General features: G+C 40.1%; 1 protein-coding gene across 5 annotated transcripts in view; it reads right to left on the bottom strand.

Moving 5' to 3' along the window:
- NIPBL (NIPBL cohesin loading factor) overlaps positions 1 to 17,993 on the bottom strand; it is a 281,825-nt gene that overhangs the window by 97,129 nt on the left and 166,703 nt on the right. For all 5 annotated transcript variants that reach the window (XM_045020599.1, XM_045020600.1, XM_045020601.1 and 2 more), the window contains exon 11: positions 4,604 to 4,786. In XM_045020599.1, the coding sequence (XP_044876534.1) occupies positions 4,604 to 4,786 (183 nt within the window). The remainder of the gene's footprint in view (positions 1 to 4,603; positions 4,787 to 17,993) is intronic.

The following is a 17,993-nucleotide window of genomic DNA, read 5'->3' as shown; positions in this document are numbered from 1 at the left end:
TTCACATAACACACAAACTAAGGAGTCACCTGATGAAATTAATAGGCATCAGATTTAAAACAAACATAAAGAAGCACTACTTCACAGAATGCACAGTGAACATGTGGAACTCATTGCCAGGGGATGTTGTGAAGGCCAAAGGTATAACTGGGTTAAAAAAAAAAGTTAGGTAAGTTCATGGCTATTGGCCAAGATGGTCAGGGATGCCACCTCATACTCTGGGTGTCCCCAAACCTCTCAATGCCAGAAGTTGGGACTGGACGACAGAGGATGGATCACTCGATGATTGCCTGTTCTGTTCATTCCCGCCGAAGCATTTGGCACTGGCCACTGTCAGAAGACAGGGTACTGGGCAAGATGGACCATTGGTCTGGTCCAGTATGGCCATTCTTCTATTCTTATGTTCTTAAATCCTATCACTGTCGAGCACAGGAATGCCTAAATACCTTTAAAAAACTGGGTTATAGGATTTTTAAAATTTTAATTGTGATACATTACACAAAATTCAATGTTCTGAAGGTGAGTAGCAAAAAGAAGGAAGCTAGAACCAGAACCTCAGAGCCAGAGAATGAGACTGTGGCTGAAACCATAGACATTAACTGTAGCCAGCAGAACTGATAATAGGACAAATATCCCACAGGCTAATCAAGTTCTGGTAGAAATCCAAACAGCTGAACAGTGATTAATTCCAAGCGAGATTGGTGCACTTATGGAATTGATAAAAATGGTTGAGAATGTGTGTGGCAGCGTTGGAAAGCTAGCAAAGCAATTGCCCATGAAACTACTTGGAGAAAAGGAAACAATCTGGGATGCTTGGAAGTTGGGAGAAATACTGGAAGGGAAGTAAGTGCTTGGGGGACTGTCCAGGCTCTGTCACCTCTTAAAGGAATGACACTGTATAAACCTGAACTGCTGATTTAAGAAACAAAAACAAAGCCACCAAAAGGTGCCAAACCTTTTGTGGAGTCAGGTGAACTCCACTTATTCCAGAAGTTTACAAAAATCTGTTTTATTCTTCCTTAGTATCAGATCTTAGTTCATTTTGAGGCTGATTTATCTAAATGTAAGTAAGTACCTGATGTTTCACAGGGGCCAACACCTAATTTTCGGTTAAGTTTTCTAAAAAGTGTTTTTCTTTAGAATGAAAGCAAGCATTAAGGGAGGATTTTAAGAGGTGGGTATTAGGCATTTTATATGCTGCTCTCAAATCTGTGCTGCAGGGGATTTGTATCTTAACAAGCATACTTATTTCTTCTCCACTGAGCAGTAGAGGACCTGTCCCAAAATGCTCGATGCTGAAAGTAACTTCGAATTTTTGCTAAGTGGCCTGTATTTTTACCTGGCCTGAGGGACCAGTAGTTCTAGTGACTGTGCAAACTAGGGAAATTTTAGTGCAGGATAGCAGGATCCACAAGAACAGTCAGTGTGCAGCATGCTAGTGAGCTGTAGATTTACACTCTAGCTTACTGCATACTAATTGTTCATCTAGACAAGCCCATCATATAACATACGTTTACTCTGGGAAGTGACTCTAAAAATGGCATTACTCTACAGAAGCTCCCCGACTTACGCAAGGCGTCCTTGTGTAAGTCGAATTTTGCTTGAGTCGGGAACCTATCTCTGACAATTACACACAAAAAAATAATAATTACGGAACTTTTTCCGTAAGTCCGGATTTCTGTAAGTCGGGTTTGCATAACCCAGGGAGCATCTGTACTGACAATTTCCAGATAAAGTTTTCTTCATTTGGCAAATAAACATGTATTTAACCTAGCTTCCTGCAAATGAATCTGGGATCCAAAAACCAGGAAAGGTCCTCCCTGAAATGTGCATCATCACTAGTAATAAAAGTTCTGCAGGCCATCTAGTCCAGCATCCTGTCTCTTACAGAGATAATATCAGTAGAGCTGGTTGGAAATCAGAATTTTTGGTTCGTGTGAAGTATTGACATTTCAAAATTTGTTTTCATCGCAAAGTGGAACAAAATTTCATTCTGAAAATGATGATTCTGAAATTGTTTCTTTTCTTATTTTCACATTTCATAACAAATCAGGAGGAGGAGGAAGAGGAAGCCCTATGACTGATGTCATATGAAAATAATATACTTTCAATTTTATTGTTTTAAAACCATGAAGGGTAGCCACAACTTAGCATTGACAAACATTTTATCTTCTTTTCTAGCTCAATCAGTATTAAGTTGCAGCTCCCTTTAAGTCTTTTAGTACAATAAAACAAAAATAGAATATTTCAACCGTGTCATTATGTCATGTCAGTAGGAGTAGTGTATATTATGCACCACCACTAATGGCATGATATGTAAAAATAATAAAAGTGTAAATATGAAAAATAAAACTATAAAAGTTCAAAACTATTCCCCAAAATAAAAAAATTCTGAAATGAAACTGTTGAAAAAATATTTAGATAAAAAACTTCCCACCAGTTTTAAAGTACCAGATACTTCTGAAGAAGATGCAAGGACGATGCAAGTAAGCCATGGAACAGGTTTAATATCCCTTCCAAAATTGTTTATCCAGAATTATAATTTTCTTGATATCCAAAAATACCCAATGCATTTTTCAATCTTGTTAAGTTCTTGGCCTCAGCAACTTCCCATGGCAATGAGTTCCACAGTTAAATCCAAGTTGTGTGAAAAAATACTTTCTTTTATCCGTTTTGAATTTCCCACCTTTTAATTTAATTGAATGTCTCCTTTGTTCTTGTGTTAGGTGAAAGGAAAAAAAAAGAATTTCTCAGTCTACCTTCTCATTGCGATTCATTACTTTATATACTTTTATCACGTCCTCACTTATTCATCTCCATGCTAAGGGAACAATTCCAATTCACTCCCTCTCTTCATACCAAAGTTTTTGCATGCTTTTGATCATTCTTTTCACTCTTCTCTGAACCCCCTAATTCTGCAATATCATTTCTGAAATGGCATGAGCAGTACCATACACAGTACTCCAGATGAGGCTGCACCATTGATGTATAAAGGCATTACAAGAATATTTGTATTATTCACCATCCTATTATTTGTGCATTTTAACAGCTTTTTTGACTGGAGCTGCAGACTGAGAAGAGATCTTCACTTAAGTTTCTACAATGACACCCTGGCCCCTTTCTTGAGTAATCACATTTTGAATCCTGTAAGGTGTATGAGTTGTTTAAATTTTTCCTTGCAATATGATTACTTTGTATTTATCAACATTCAATTACATTTGCCACTATGTTGCCCATTTACATGACTTTTTAGGTCTTTCTGGATTTCCTCATAGTCTTTTCTGATCTGGACAAACGAAAGTAACTTTGCATCACCTGTAAATTTTGCTACCTCACTACAGCCCTCCCTCCCCTCTCCCAACTTTCCAGAATACATTAAACACCACAAAACCCAATATGGAATCTTAAGGCAACCCTCTGTTAAACTTTTGCCATGGTGAAGATTAATAGCCTGGTGCCTCAAGATTCTGTACATCATGGTCATAACAGCAGCCATTGGTGTCTTTAAAAAAAAAAAAGGTAGTGTACTCCTCTTTGGGTTTCCATCTGAATGTAGTGAGATTTCTCTTTTAGAGTAGGTGATAGAATTGTCTGTGGTCTCACTCAGACCCATGGGAGCTCAATATCAGATTATAATACATGATTTTGATGACCATCTTGCCTCTCCTCCCCCAAGTCACTTCCATTCAGGGCAGATTGCAAAGGTTATCTCAAGAGCTGTTAGAACTAGAAGTAATTTTGATTTGTCCAAGCAATAATACCCTCCACCCCCAGAGGATGAGGCAGTCCAGGAAGGGCTGTGCCTGAGAAACCCACTGGGCAGCAGGAGCCCAAAAGTCTCCATTTTTTTGTTTTCTTGTGTTTCCAGTTAGGAAAAGTGACAGTTCATTTTCTTTTTTGAGGCTTAAAAAAATTCCTAAGGCCACATTACAGCGAGAGTTGCTTGCTATGCTGAATTCCAGACCTCTGACTGATCTAGCCCCTGTATGCAGTGAAATCTATTAGTCTGCCTCTAGCGCTCCAGGGAGAAGGGGAATATTCCCCAGTTCAGTTTGTCAGACATGGAAGAGACATGAGAATTTACAAAACTAATTTTTAAGATCGTACATCGCATTATGTTGCAGCACTAATAGTTTGAGATCCCTGACTGCAAAAAAATCACACTAGAACTAAAGTCTGGGTGAAGTAAAATGATAAATATTCAATTTTAAAGTGTGGGTGGTCACCAAATTCATAAAATTTATTTTTTCAACATTTTCATATAGAATATTATCCATGTAAAACTTCTCAGGTCTTTTTTAATGGTCTTTTCTTTAACTCGAGTCTAAAAGTGTCCTGCAGCACAAGTGAAAAAGTCTATGAGATATCCTGCCATACGTGTAGGATTGGGGAGAGAATTCTAACAAGCTACCTATTCATCTTGAGTGGTAAACTTAGGTTTAGTAATTTTTCTTCAAAATAAGTTACTCAGTCAACAAGTTATCTAGACCCCAAACTTAACTTGTTCTTATATTGTTTCAACCAGTCATCTAAGAAATCTGTTAGCAAGAGCAAAGAGTTATCCTGCTGTTTAATAGTAGTAATAGAATGATGTACTACTTACATTCAAAAGCTTCTTCACTTTCATTGTCTTCATCAGAACTGATCTCAGCATATTTTGGTTTCTCATTAACTGTGCTACGTTTGCGCTTGTTCATTTTCACACGTTCACAAAGTGGCATGGTGGATTCAATTTCTGCCAGGAGCTCAGGAGGCAACTCCTTTAACACTGACTGATCTATGCTACCTATTAATGAAGAGTAAGAAGAATAAATGTGAATCTGAAGATAACAGTAAGGGCCCAAACCTGTAGTTCTTTCTCAGGAGTAATTCTAATAGAGCACCCACTAAATATCTCCTAGTTAGATATTCTTCAAAGTAACTGATGTCACGAAGTCCTCTGTCCAAAGTTTTAGATTTTGTCAACTTTACAATTAAAATCATCATACTATATCTCTTACAAATGTACTTTTAAAAAATGTTTATCAGCATATACATGATACAAATTCAACCAGCGACCTTCACGTACACTTCGCTAACTCCCACTAAACAGGATCTTACGTCAGTTGGTTCTCCAAATTTGCAGAAGTGTTTAAAAAAAATTAGGCTAACTCAGGATTCAATATGCATCCTGGTCACATTTCTACTTATTCTGCAACATCTCCTTTACCAGTGCACATAAGAGGATTAATTTGCAATATCAGCAGGTGGAGACAAAAGCAATCAGAATTCACAAGGTTGTTAACCTTAAAATAAGGCCAGATGACTAGCACATCTCAATTGTTTCCTATGTGGAAATACAACTTTTTGAAGGGCTATTACAGAGTTCATTTTTGTTGCTCTTTTCTTAAGCTTATCACAAACACTTAAAAAAAATTAAAGTGATTGATTAGGTACCAAATAAAAAGAAACAGCAAATAGGAGTACACTAGTTTCTAATACTTTTCCTTACAATACCAGAAAGATTATGTAGCATCATATCGTTGTCATCACACATTTTGGTAGTGTTGTTAGGCCTATACAAAGCCAGGACCTCTTAAAGACACTCTTCTATATGGAGGGTGTCGCAAGTATTTCTTAGCAATCAGCCAGGGAAACCAAATTAGTTCAAAGACCAAGTGTTATGCTTCAGCACTGGTTCCAATGCCCCAATCCTGCATAGACTTATACAGGTGCATATATTTATGTACTGAATAGCTTCACTGAAGTTAATGAGACTACTCATAGCACAAAAAGCATGTGCATAAGTCTTTAGAGAATTGTGACCTAAATAAAGGCATGACAAAAAGCAACTATGGGAGGAAGACAAGGAGTGGCAGGGGAGAAGAACAACATGTTTCTGCAACTCAGTTTTTAGTATTTTCTTTCTTGTTGCATTCAACAGGATATGGTCCGCTCTGTACAAATCATCTCTCACCAAATTCTCTTAAGAAGAGTAGAGGTTATTATATATACAGAGCCTCATTTGTTCAGGTTCATATAGAAACACCTGGAAAATCCAAGTTAATGCACAAGAAATGAGCCTTATGGTAACAAGCATTAGTCTACAAAACACATGCTAATGATTTTGCTCTGCTTCAAATTTACAGGATACTTATAAAAAGTTAAAAGGACACACAACTTAACTGTCAAACAGAAATGTGATTTTTATTTCCTAAAATATTTAAGATTAAAACATTGAGGAAAATTTGTTTTCAATGTATTTAGTTTTTGCATTTGATAGGATTTAGTGTATAGTTTGTTTTACTGTTAACACACTGTGTTTCCTCTAGTTTGTGTGCCTTTTTGAACAGTAGTATAGGAGGGGAAAACATTTTGCAGTTTTCTTTAGAAAAGATTTATAAAACCACAAAAATTGGCAGGAGGCAACAGGGGCAGGTGAACTACCTGAAATTCCATTTAAGTTTGGAAATTGACTAGGATACGTTGATGAGGTGCCTTTAAGATATTAGCTACCATGCATGTTAATCCTTTTTTATATTTGTACACTACAATATATTTCTAACAATCAAAATAAACATAACGAAACATCATAATTTTACTAAGATACTTTATACTTAATACTTGGGAATCTTCACATTTTAAAATAAAGACATTTTATGTATATGTATTTTACTGTACAGCATTGTAAACAAAAAAATTCTGAACACTGATATGTTGTCAGATACAATCCATCACTTTTCACACTTAGCAAAAATTAATACACCGGTGTACTCTTTAGAACAATTTACTTCAGGACCTCTGTAAAGTCTTAACTACATCATAATCACACACATTGGTGAACCCTGTGAGAACATGGTTGCCCCCAACATGGTTAAAGCGTATTTCAATTCTACTGTACAAACAGGATGGGTGTTATAACCTTGTCTGTGAAACATGCTAAAGCTTTGGCAGATCCAAATATAATATTTCCTAGTTAAAACAACATTTCTGTGATCCACAATTAAATAATACTGTAATCAGGAATACTAGAAAAGTATGTAGGGAGGTTGGCATACAAAATATGTACTTTTTCTGAAAAAGTGCTCTAAAACAGCTTCAGTCTGAGGGTTCAAATGTATATTAAAAGCTTTGACAGTTAATATTAAAAAATTACTTTAAAAATAAATTCACGCAAGTAACGTAACAGACATGTCCCAGAGTTCAGTAACCAAAAAAGACATCCTGTTACGCTTTTCCAGAATAACCTTTTTCCCTAAAATTCCTAGATTCACATAAACAATTTCAGCTTGTATCTGTAATTACAAAAAAACACCTCTAATTTTAATTAAAATACTTTCCCCTACCTAGTTGATCATCTAAATTAATAATACAAATTATCAGTTGATTTTATTCTGAGAAAAGTCATGGTATTTGCATTTATTTTACAACCTGAAAAAAATACAAGTAACTTGGTTCCCTCACCTTCCTTTATTTACACTATCCAATAATATGATCAGAAGTCTTTCATGGTATAGCATTTTGTCTGTTGGAATCTTTATTTTTCTAAAAAGACTAAAAGCCTATTGTACAATTAAATGCCCCCAAACTTAGTTAATCCAGAGGTAAGGTTGCCCAGTAGTGCATTGTGACATCCCAGAATATGGTGTGGCTAAATTTAAACCACTATGAACCAGGAAATGAAGAGTTAAGACACATGCTACCCTTGCATTGCAACTTTAATTTTACCAGCTGGAGATGGCAACAACCACTAGGAATGGCTCCACAAGGGTGGTGTAAAGATTAACAAACTATCAAGGAGAATGGATTCTCTATCTTTGAATGCCTTCAAATCAAGATTTACTAAAAGATGTTTTAGTCAATCACAAGTTAACAGGCTCAATACAGGCGTAACTGGATGAAATTCTCTAGCCTGAGATACGCAAGTTATCAGACTAGATGGTCTACTGTCTCTTCTAGTCTTAACATCTATGAATTTATAAGTAAATAAATACGAGAAAGGATTAAGTGAATGTGCCATTGCTTGTACTCTGTTCCATAGATTCGAATTCCAGCATTTATTGACATGCACTCCAGCTGCGTTCACTATGTTAGGCGTAGCTGTACTGAATGGATAAGGGATTAGTAGAAGCAGCCTGGCTACAATATGAAGAGAAACACATATGGAATATGAGGGATCAAGGATGCCTTATTTGAGCACTGAATTTTGTAGGCTGTGTCAGTAGAAGTGCATAAGGGTGTCTTCTTGCCATGGGGATTATCAGCAGTCTGGTGATAGTGGTTTCCGGGGTTTAGTGACAGGAAAATAAAGGCAATGTCTCAGAAGAAATCCTCAGCACAAAGGTGAAGGGGTGATAATATTTAGTGAGTCTGGTGTTATTTGCGTGGAGTAGGGTTATTGTTTGAATGTTGGCCAGGTGAAGGTAGCTCCTGTTTACTACACCTGACATAAACCCGAATTTTGCCTTAGCAGACAGAAGGTGTTAGACTTGGTCCTTCAGTGCACGTGTGTAGCATCTGTGAGGACACAGTGCTAGTACATGCGTTATTAATGTGTTGGGGTATCGCCTAAAGAGGGCAAAATTAAAGTTGCATTGTGGGGCTCATGTGAATCTTAATTCTTCATTTCCTGGTTTTCAAAGGTTTAAGTTTAGTCACTCTTCACAAGGCTCTACCGAGCAACTTTAACTCTGTTTAATAAAGTTTTAAGACATTTAATTTCCTTGTTTTTAAAAAAAAATAGTTTCTCAGTATTTGCACATACCACAACCCATCTCCCCCACTCCACTGCCTCTGGCTCCTTGCCACTGATTATTCTAGGCACAGAATGTAGTGTAGTGGTTGCATGTTGGTCCTTCCACTACCCTTGCATCATCTCCTTATCTCGTCTTCTGCCTGTCCAGCACACTGATTCTCCTGCCTCAGTCCTTCTGCCCATGGAGAAGCAGGCATCAGCCTGGGACCTGCATGTTAAGAAGCTGGGGTAAGGACACAGAAACAGTCCAGGGACTTGCATGGAGTCAGTAGAGACATTTTTGAAGGGGGACAGACATGGGATCACATCAGAGGAAGCACTGTCCTGTGGTTAGGACACTAACCTGGAACGTGGGAGGATCTGGATACAATTCCTGGACTTTGGGCAAGCACTTAGGTTTTGTCTACAAAGGAAGTTATAGAGATCATAATATCGCCATAACGTTCTCTGTGGATGTTTATTTCTCAATAAGAGTGGGGTTTTTTCTCTCTCATTTCTTAAACCATTTTCAAAGCAACATAACCTAAACTGGAGAAAGGCACTCTTGACACCAGAAGAAAAGTGTCTACACAGGGAGATAAGCTGGTAACTATAGCAATACAAAGTCACACCTCATCTAATATCGATACTGCTTCCCACGTAGACAAGACATGTTTCTGTCTCAGTTCTTCATCTGTAATATGGGAATAATAGCTATTGTGAAGATAAATACACTGAAGACTTTGAGGTGTTCAGATATTACAGTGATGGGGGGCAGATTAGTGCCTGTGATTGATGGATGTGGGTTTCTGGAGAGGAAAGAGTTGAAGCCACCTCAACATCCCCCACTGCACAGCTGATTCCCTACTTTCCACCCAACTCTTCCCTGCACTGTTCCAACACTCCCCATCATTGCTCTGACCTCCCATAATCCCCCCAACAGCTCAGACTACCCTACCACAGCTCAGAGCTGCTCCCACTCATCCAACATTACCTCCGTCATGCCTAATACCAAATGACTAAAATCAGTTGGGGGATGATTAAAATCATAGTTTTAGCCCCCGGTATATTCAAAAAAAGTTAGAAGAACCAGGTGATTTTGTAAAATGTTGGGTTGTTTAGGGGACTGTATCTTGGAGAGCCCTTGCTCAACTGACCCTAAACTTAAACCAATAACTCTATCTCACACCCCCATAAGATACAACAAATTTCAAAGCAATCTGGATAAAGATGCAGATTTTAGAGCATTTAGAATAGCAGGCCTTTAACTAGAAAGCAATGAAAAACCTCAGCTATAGCTCAGCATGAGCTCTTTTGTACCAGCGGCCACGTATAATGGAAGCCAATGGAGGCAGTGAGACAGTTTTGATTAGTAATCGAAGTACACGACTAGGAATCATTTCCACAAGGTGGTTTTTATTCCTTAGTGTCCTTCTCTGAACTTCTCACCTTTACCTATTTCTAAAATGAGGCTAGTACAACCCACTTTTGACAAATGCTTTGAGATCTTTGAAAAAAATATGAAGTGCAAAATCATATAATAGTACTCTGTTTAAAATGAAGTGGCATTGGAGACCCAAATAAATAATTTCAATGCCTTGTGAAACTAATTCAACAATTCTGTGAACAACTGATCATGATATTATTTTGTTTATTTTTTTGTGAACCTGACCTTCACTATTATCACTATTCCTGAACAGTAGAGACACTGTTGGCAGATTCATGACCAATGATGATTAATTTGAAATTTTGTTTTTATTTGATAAGTGTGGTGGTGGGTTTTTTTTTGTTTTGTTTTGTGCACAAATGTAATGCTTAGTATCTTTTTTACCAATATGGAAGTTTTGATTTTGTAATTGATGTGACCCACAGATTTGTCATGCCCTGTGTTATGATTAAACAAATTAAAATTTGAGCCATAAATCCTCTTGAATGATATTGTTTTCAAAGCAGAAAGTGAAATTATGCCTCAACTGAAGTATTTCCGTAACTTTTTCCTCACATTAATTCAACTTCTGCTGAATGTAAACTTTCACTTAAAAAAAAAAAGGCACATTTCTCCAATCATGAATGTCTAAAAGTAAGCAAGTACATCCAACATTCAGAAATCTAAATAAATGGCTTCATTTTCAGAGGTGTTCACTTCTACCAGAGTTGTGAGTGTTTTGCATCTCTGAAAAATTAGACCACAAGTTTCTAACATTGATATCTGCAAAGATAACCTTTCAAATGAGAACCAATTAAGTGCTGACTTTTTGACTCTGCAAAAGGACAGTCCATGTGTTATTCTATTTTTGCTCTCAAGGAGATGAACAAAATTTACAATAATGTGGTCAGTTTCAGGGCTGTGTTCAGAAGTAGATGAGCATCATGTCAATTTCACTTTTTGCAGCTTAGAGAATACTTGGAGCAGTAGCAAAGGCACTCCCTGGAGTGGAGAAGAAAAAAAAATAGAGGACAACCCACACAACTCGCGGTAGACTGGACATGGAAAGAGGGGTGAGGTAACTGAGACCTCTCCTCTTTGCAGTAGCAAACTAAGATGAGAGAGAGAGGGATTGTGTATGTCTTCTTACATCTGACAACCAAGGGGGTTACAAGTTTATCTGATATTTACTAAGGAATGGGCATACAAAAGATGAAGCTTCCAGAGCACTATGTTAGTATAAATCCTGGGAGTGAGAAGTGGTAAAGTCCTGTATCTGCAGGCCCTGCAGGCCCTACTACCATAATAGTGGGAGCAGGAAAAATGTATGTTGTTGCTGGTGGGATTGGGAGGGGCAAAAAAAACCAGATTGCAGTAATTTGTGGGGAAACACTAAATCTCTCATCAGTTTACCACGTAAAAATTCCGTCTGAATTTCATTTATATATAGATAAACCAATTTTTTTTTAAAGTAGCATGGAGGAATCTGTCTCTCTTGCAGAATTTGTGGGATCTAAGGTTTTTGTGGGTAGGAGTGGGACAAAAATGCAAGAAACAGTGCAGTAGTGGGTGGGAGTAGGTATTGTGGGGTGGGATGGGAGCAGAATTTTTAAAAGTCCCATGCAGGGTTCTAGCAAGTGATGAATTCTTTTTAAGGTTCCTCCCACTTTGTGTGTCAACTTCCGGCTAACACGTCTGGGAAATTTTTCAGATGATGAACCTGTTCAATACAACCCAGACAGAGCAAAGCCTAGAACAGAATTGAATTAGAACTGTATCTTTGCTTGCGCTAGAATTATTAAAAAAAAAATCCATGTTATCATTACAAAGTCACATGACTGTATTTCTATCCTATTCAGAAGTTGAAAAAGCAATGAAGATATTTCCCCCTAATTACAGCATTCTAGTAATGCTGTTTTGAATACCTGTATATTTAATATACAAATTTAACTAATTTAAAACTTTTAATTGTGTATTTTCTTATAGTCCCTGTGTCAGGGCCCCTGCTGGAGGCCTCATAGCCCTGCATCACCCTGTCCCAGAGTAGAGCAGTGAGAAATCCTCTAGGCAGCCTAGAGTGGCTGCAGAAGAGCGGCCAATCAGAGGAGCTGCTGGAGCGACCAATACGGGGCCAGAAGGGCCAGATAAAAAGCAAGTAGCAGAGCAGAGTCTTCAGTTGCTGTGTGGAGCTTGATGAGGGACGCCTGAGTGCCTGTCTCACTAGATGAACAGCAGGCCATGGACAGCTCACTGCAGAGAGCCCACTGGCCAGAACTGAGCCCAAGGAAAGCTCTCAAGACCAGCTGAGAGACCCAGCGGCCAGGGGAGTGCTTATGAGAGGCAGGTGCCACCCTGATGTAAGACCAAAAAAAGAAAAGCATGCTCACACCCAACCAACCAAAGGGAGCTGCCCATGAGAGGCAGGTGCCTCCTCCCAAAAAAGACTGTGATTGCAGGTAGATTGGCTACAGAAAAGGGGGCACTTGCAAGAGCTGGGTGCTGACAAGGGGGCACTTGCAAGAGGTGGGTGCTGACCCGGTTACATTATGGTACTAGAAGTGGGCTCTTCGGATCGACCTTGTCTAAAAGGAACCAAGTCAGAATTCACTGTTTAACTGCAAGCTTTTAACTGTTTTATTGTGTGAGGCCAGAGCCCGAGCCCGAAGAAAAGGCAGTGGCAACAACTAAACAGTGAAGGCAGAGGCCAAAGGAAGGGAGAGGCGGAGGCAAAAACAGTAAGACAACGAAGCCAGAGGCAGAGGCCGAAGGAGGGCCAGAGCCAGAGGCAGCCACAGAAACAGGCAAGTTTTTAATTATTTATTGGGCAGAGCCAGAGGCAGAGGTAGCCCCAGTGGAGTACACCCTGACTAATGGGGGCATGAGAAAAGACTTGGGGGGGGGGGGAAGAACCACCGCCTCAAACCTATCTGAAGGGGGAGGCATGTGGCAGGGTGGACTAGGTCCTGAGGCCCCCTGCTGGGGGCCTTGTGGCCCTGCATCACTCTGCCCCAGAGTAGAGCAGCGAAAAGTCCTCCAGGCAGCTTACAGTGGCTGCAGAAAAGCGGCCAATCAGAGGGGCTGCTGGAGAGAGCAATAAGGGGCCAAAAGGGCCAGATAAAAGGCAAGCAGCAGAGCAGAGCCATCAGTTGCTGTGTGGAGCTTGTTGAGGGAGGACCGGGTGCCTGGCTGGCTAAATGAGCAGCAGGCCACAGACAGCTCACTGCAGAGAGCTCACCGGGCAGAACTGCACCCAGGGAAAGCTGCCGAAGACCAGCTGAGAGAACCAGCGGCCGGGGGGATACTTATGAGAGGCAGGTGCCATCGTAATATAAGATCCCTTCCCCCCCCACCCCCCACCAAAAAAGCAGGCTCACACCCAACCAACCAAAGGGGGCTGCCCATGAGAGGCAGGTGCCACCACGAAAAAAGACTGATTGCAGATATATCAGTCAGAGAAAAGGGGGCGCTCGTGAGAGGTGGGTGCTGACCCCGTTCCCACATGCTCCAAGTTTTTTCCAGATGCCAGGGGAGCCTTTTAGAACAATAGACATGACTCTCAGCTGGTGTAGTCAATAGAGCAATATCTATTTATACCAACTGAGGACCTGGCCCATTGAATGCAACATTGAACAGGACCTTGTTCGAAGCCTCTTTCTATTATTATACCAAATGAAAGTTGTATCTGCCATAAATCCCAAATGGTCTGCAGCTCTGCTGGTATAGTCTAATGTTTATAAAGGCTCCTTCAAACACTACACTCATCAAAATAATCAATAAGTCAAACTTCTGTAACTTCCAAGCATTCTAGATATTGGTTTCACAGCATTTAATAGCTGTTCTAGTTTCACCACTGGAGCTTCCTGAACCATAGCCATCAAACTTATGGGACTTAAAAGCTCAACAAGATGTACTTATACATTCTATAAATTCCATGAACTCTGTTTTTCTCGTGGAATTTACAAATTTACCAGCTTCTTGCAAATAGCTACAATTCACAAAAAAATTGCAAGACTTCTTAACTGTGGCGTTAATACCTTTCAGCTCCCCCGCTACTCCTTCCCAGTTAGGTTATAAATGTGAACTGCCCCATACATCTCATGAAAGGGGGGCATGGATCAGTGTTCACATCGCACTCCCCATCAGTACCCATTCCCCATCGCACTCCCCATCAGTACCAGCCCAAGCCGAGGAAGCTAATGATCCAACCAGAAGACCAAATTTGGCGATGAATCCTGGTCAAGTGCCACCTGAGGCATATGCTAAGAAGATCTCATGGAAGCAGTGAAGGACTCTCCTGACCCAACCAGAGAACTGTGTAGGAAGAGCAGGAGGAGAATGAAACATGCCAAGCTCACTTAGCCACAACACAGATATACCCTGGATGCTGGGGTAGGTACTGGGCATTCCACTGCTACCATTTCTGGGAGCAGAAACCACTACCTCTGCCTCACTGGGAGAGAAGGCCTTCAGCAGGGCCACAGTGTGGGGCGGAGCCACAGGGAGCCCATGACAGGTTATGCCCAGGACCATGGAGTGCATTACTCCAGCCTGCCAATTACCATATGAACGGTGCTTAGACTACATGTCCTGAAAACTCAATATGGGATCCAAAAATCAAGCAGGATTCTTTACTTAATATTCTGGAGGCCAAAGTATACCTCTACTGACACCAAGATAGTTCCATTTCCATCAATAGGTTTGAATAGATGTAACTGTTTGCAACTTCAAAACAATTTTGATGATGACACACAAGTACATTTCAGGAAAGATGTGGACAAATTGGAGAAAGTCCAGAAAAGAGCAACAAAAATGGTTAAAGGTCTAGAAAACATGATCTATGAGGGAAGATTGAAAAAACTGGGTTTGTTTAGACTGGAGAAGAGAAGACTGAGAGGGGACATAACAGTTTTCAAGTACATAAAAGGTTGTTACAAGGAGGAGGGAGAAAAATTGTTCCTCTTAACATATGAGGATAGGATAAGAAGCAATGGGCTTAAATTGCGGCAAGGGCGGTTTAGGTTGGACATTAGGAAAAACTTCCTATCAGAGTGGTTAAGCACTGGAATAAATTGCCTAGGGAGATTGTGGAATCTCCATCATTCGGGATTTTTAAGAGCAGGTTGGACAAACACCTGTCAGGGATGGTCTAGATAATACAGTAACTCCTCACTTAAAGTGGTCCTGGTTAACGTTGTTTCATTGCTGATCAATTAGGGAACATGCTCATTTAAAGTTGTGCAATGCTCCCTTCTAATGTCATTTGGCCGTTGCCTGCTTTGTCCACTGCTTGCAGAAAGAGCAGCCTGTTGCAGCTAGCTGGTGGGGGCTTGTAACCAGGGTGGACCAGCAGCCTCCCATCAGCTCCCTGTGCTGCAGCCGCCCCTCAGGCTATCAATTGCCAGCAGTTCAGCTGTCCCTCCCCTCCCCCCCCAACTGCCATGTGCTGCTCCTGCCCTCTGCCTTGGAGCTGCTCCCAGAGACTCCTGCTTGCTGTGCAGGAGGGGAAGGGGGGGGGCGCTAATGTCAAGGTGTCCCCCTCCCCCATGATCCTGCACCCCCCTTACCCCTTCTCCATATAGAGCAGGGAGGGGACACCAATGGAGAGAGACAGAGAGCTTGGGGCAGCAGCTGCTGTCTCAACTTCCTGATCCACTTAAAAAGACAATGCACTTAAGAGTGGGTCAGCTTACTTAAAGGGGCAGTGTGCATCTCTCTCTCTCCCACAAACAAGGTGCGGGTCTGTCTATCTGCTATGCTGTCTCCCCTCTCTCATGTTGCCTTGTGTGAGAGGCTACATTAACAACAATGTGTTAACCCTTGAGGGCTCAGCCGAGTGCTAGTTCATCATTTAGCAGCAAGGCATTCCCTGGGAAATATCCCTCCCTCTTCCACTTTCTAACTTCACCACCTCAACCAAGCTTCACAATCATCATAGCTGTGAACAGTATTAAATTATTTAAAACGTATACTGTGTGTATATTTATACAATATATAGTATTCTGTCTGGTGAAAAAAATTTCCCTGGAACCTAATCCCCCATATTTATATTAATTCTTATGAGAAAATTGGATTCGCTTAACATCACATTTTTCAGGAACATAACTACAACGTTAAGCGAGGCATTGCCATACTTAGTCCTGCCTTGAGTGCAGGGGACTGGACTAGATGACCTCTCGAGGTCCTTTCCAGTTCGGTGATTCTATAAGTATAATATTGGCTCTGCAGTGTTAGTCGGAGTAAGTATCAGTAAAAAAAAAAAAAAATTAGTTGCTTCTGTAAGAAGAATACACTTAAGGAGCAGCTTTAAGTAAGATGATGCCATTTTTACACAGTCACAGAACAGTTGCATAGAGCATTAACAGTGTGTGTTAACAGAAACTTCTGGGGAGTGGTTAAAATCCCCTTTGTAGATCTAGCAGAATCTGACAGCATTTAGTACAAATATCCATGCTGATTAATCCTAAAACGATCTGTCTAAATATGATAAATGGTACTCTGCACTAGACTTTGTCAAAGGTTCTTCGGTGAAACCACTGAAATTTTTAAGACAAGCTTGTGTGCGATATGACAAGACTCAAAAAAGGTATTCTACACAAGTCTCCAAAAAAAAAAAAATCCCATTTGTCCTATGGAGAGTAGGAAGCTTTTGTCAGCCAGCATCAGCTTCTACAGAACTGAAGCCTCCATTTAAAAATAATTAAATTTATTTTTGTTGTGGTGGCAAAGACCATCTTCCAAACATGAACTGAGTGAATTAACCAATATCTTCCTAAGTTTGCAGACAGTTCCATTTCCTCTGTGGCTGCTCTTTATTTTGGCAAGCTGCTGCAGAGAGAAAACTGCTCCTTTCCAAATTCTATGAGTAGCCAGGAAACTGACAAGAATCAGCTCAATTTCATGCTGCAGCTGACTGACACAGCTAGGAGCAGAAACAGAGGCAGACACTGGAGCTATTCACTGGAGAGAACTAAGAATTGGAGTCTGGGTAGAGGAAGGACTGCAGATATAACCCACTCACTACAGCCAGAAATCTGAGGAGAAAGAAGAGTATGAGACCCTCCACACACAACCCACCTTTGCAGTAAGAGGCTTTGGAGTAGAAGGGGGAGGATGAGTGACTCACAGATTTTAAGACCAGAAGAGATTATAATAATTTATTACGACTCGAATAACACAGATCATAGAAGTTCACCAAGCAATGCCTGCATCAAGCCCATAACTTCTAGTTGAGTTGGAAATATCTTTTAGAAAAACATTCAATCTGTGAACGGAACAGAGAAAATGTTCCTTCTTCCTTCAAACAGCCAGAGGGGATTGAGAGATGATTCAAATTTATTAATGGCCTACTACCTAGAGGCCTATATGAAAACAGCGATCCCAAATCAAGGTTCAGGATAGCAACTTGTTGGAGAATCCAAGGAACCTCTCCTCTTTCCCAGCAATGCTCATATTTTTTAAGTCTTTGACTAACAGGCTTATTCCTTTATTAGGTGTCTGGTAAAATTTCACAAGCCCGTGTACCATGGATGGCTGTGAAGCAGAGAAAAAGATTGATGGAGAAAAATCTGCATACCACTAAGGATTTGTTTAGATGCAAAATTGCACCAGTGTAACTAAAGGTGTGATTTTTAAATGGATTTAATTTGACTTCTGCTAAAAGCTATTTGGACACTTATTTCAGTTGAAACCAGGTTTATTTTAGGGCAGCTTAAGTTGATTAGAAACAATTTTAAGGTAAATCAAAATAAACCAATCAAACAGAATGAGTATCTATATAGGGTTTTGCAGCAGTTTAACAAAATTTGTTTAAAAATTAAACCAGAGCAACCTGTGTGCATAGACAGGCCTACGAGA

This window comes from Mauremys mutica, chromosome 6, assembly GCF_020497125.1.
Source record: "Mauremys mutica isolate MM-2020 ecotype Southern chromosome 6, ASM2049712v1, whole genome shotgun sequence".
Lineage (NCBI taxonomy): Eukaryota > Metazoa > Chordata > Testudines > Geoemydidae > Mauremys > Mauremys mutica.
This window is presented reverse-complemented; position numbering and strand designations above follow the sequence as displayed.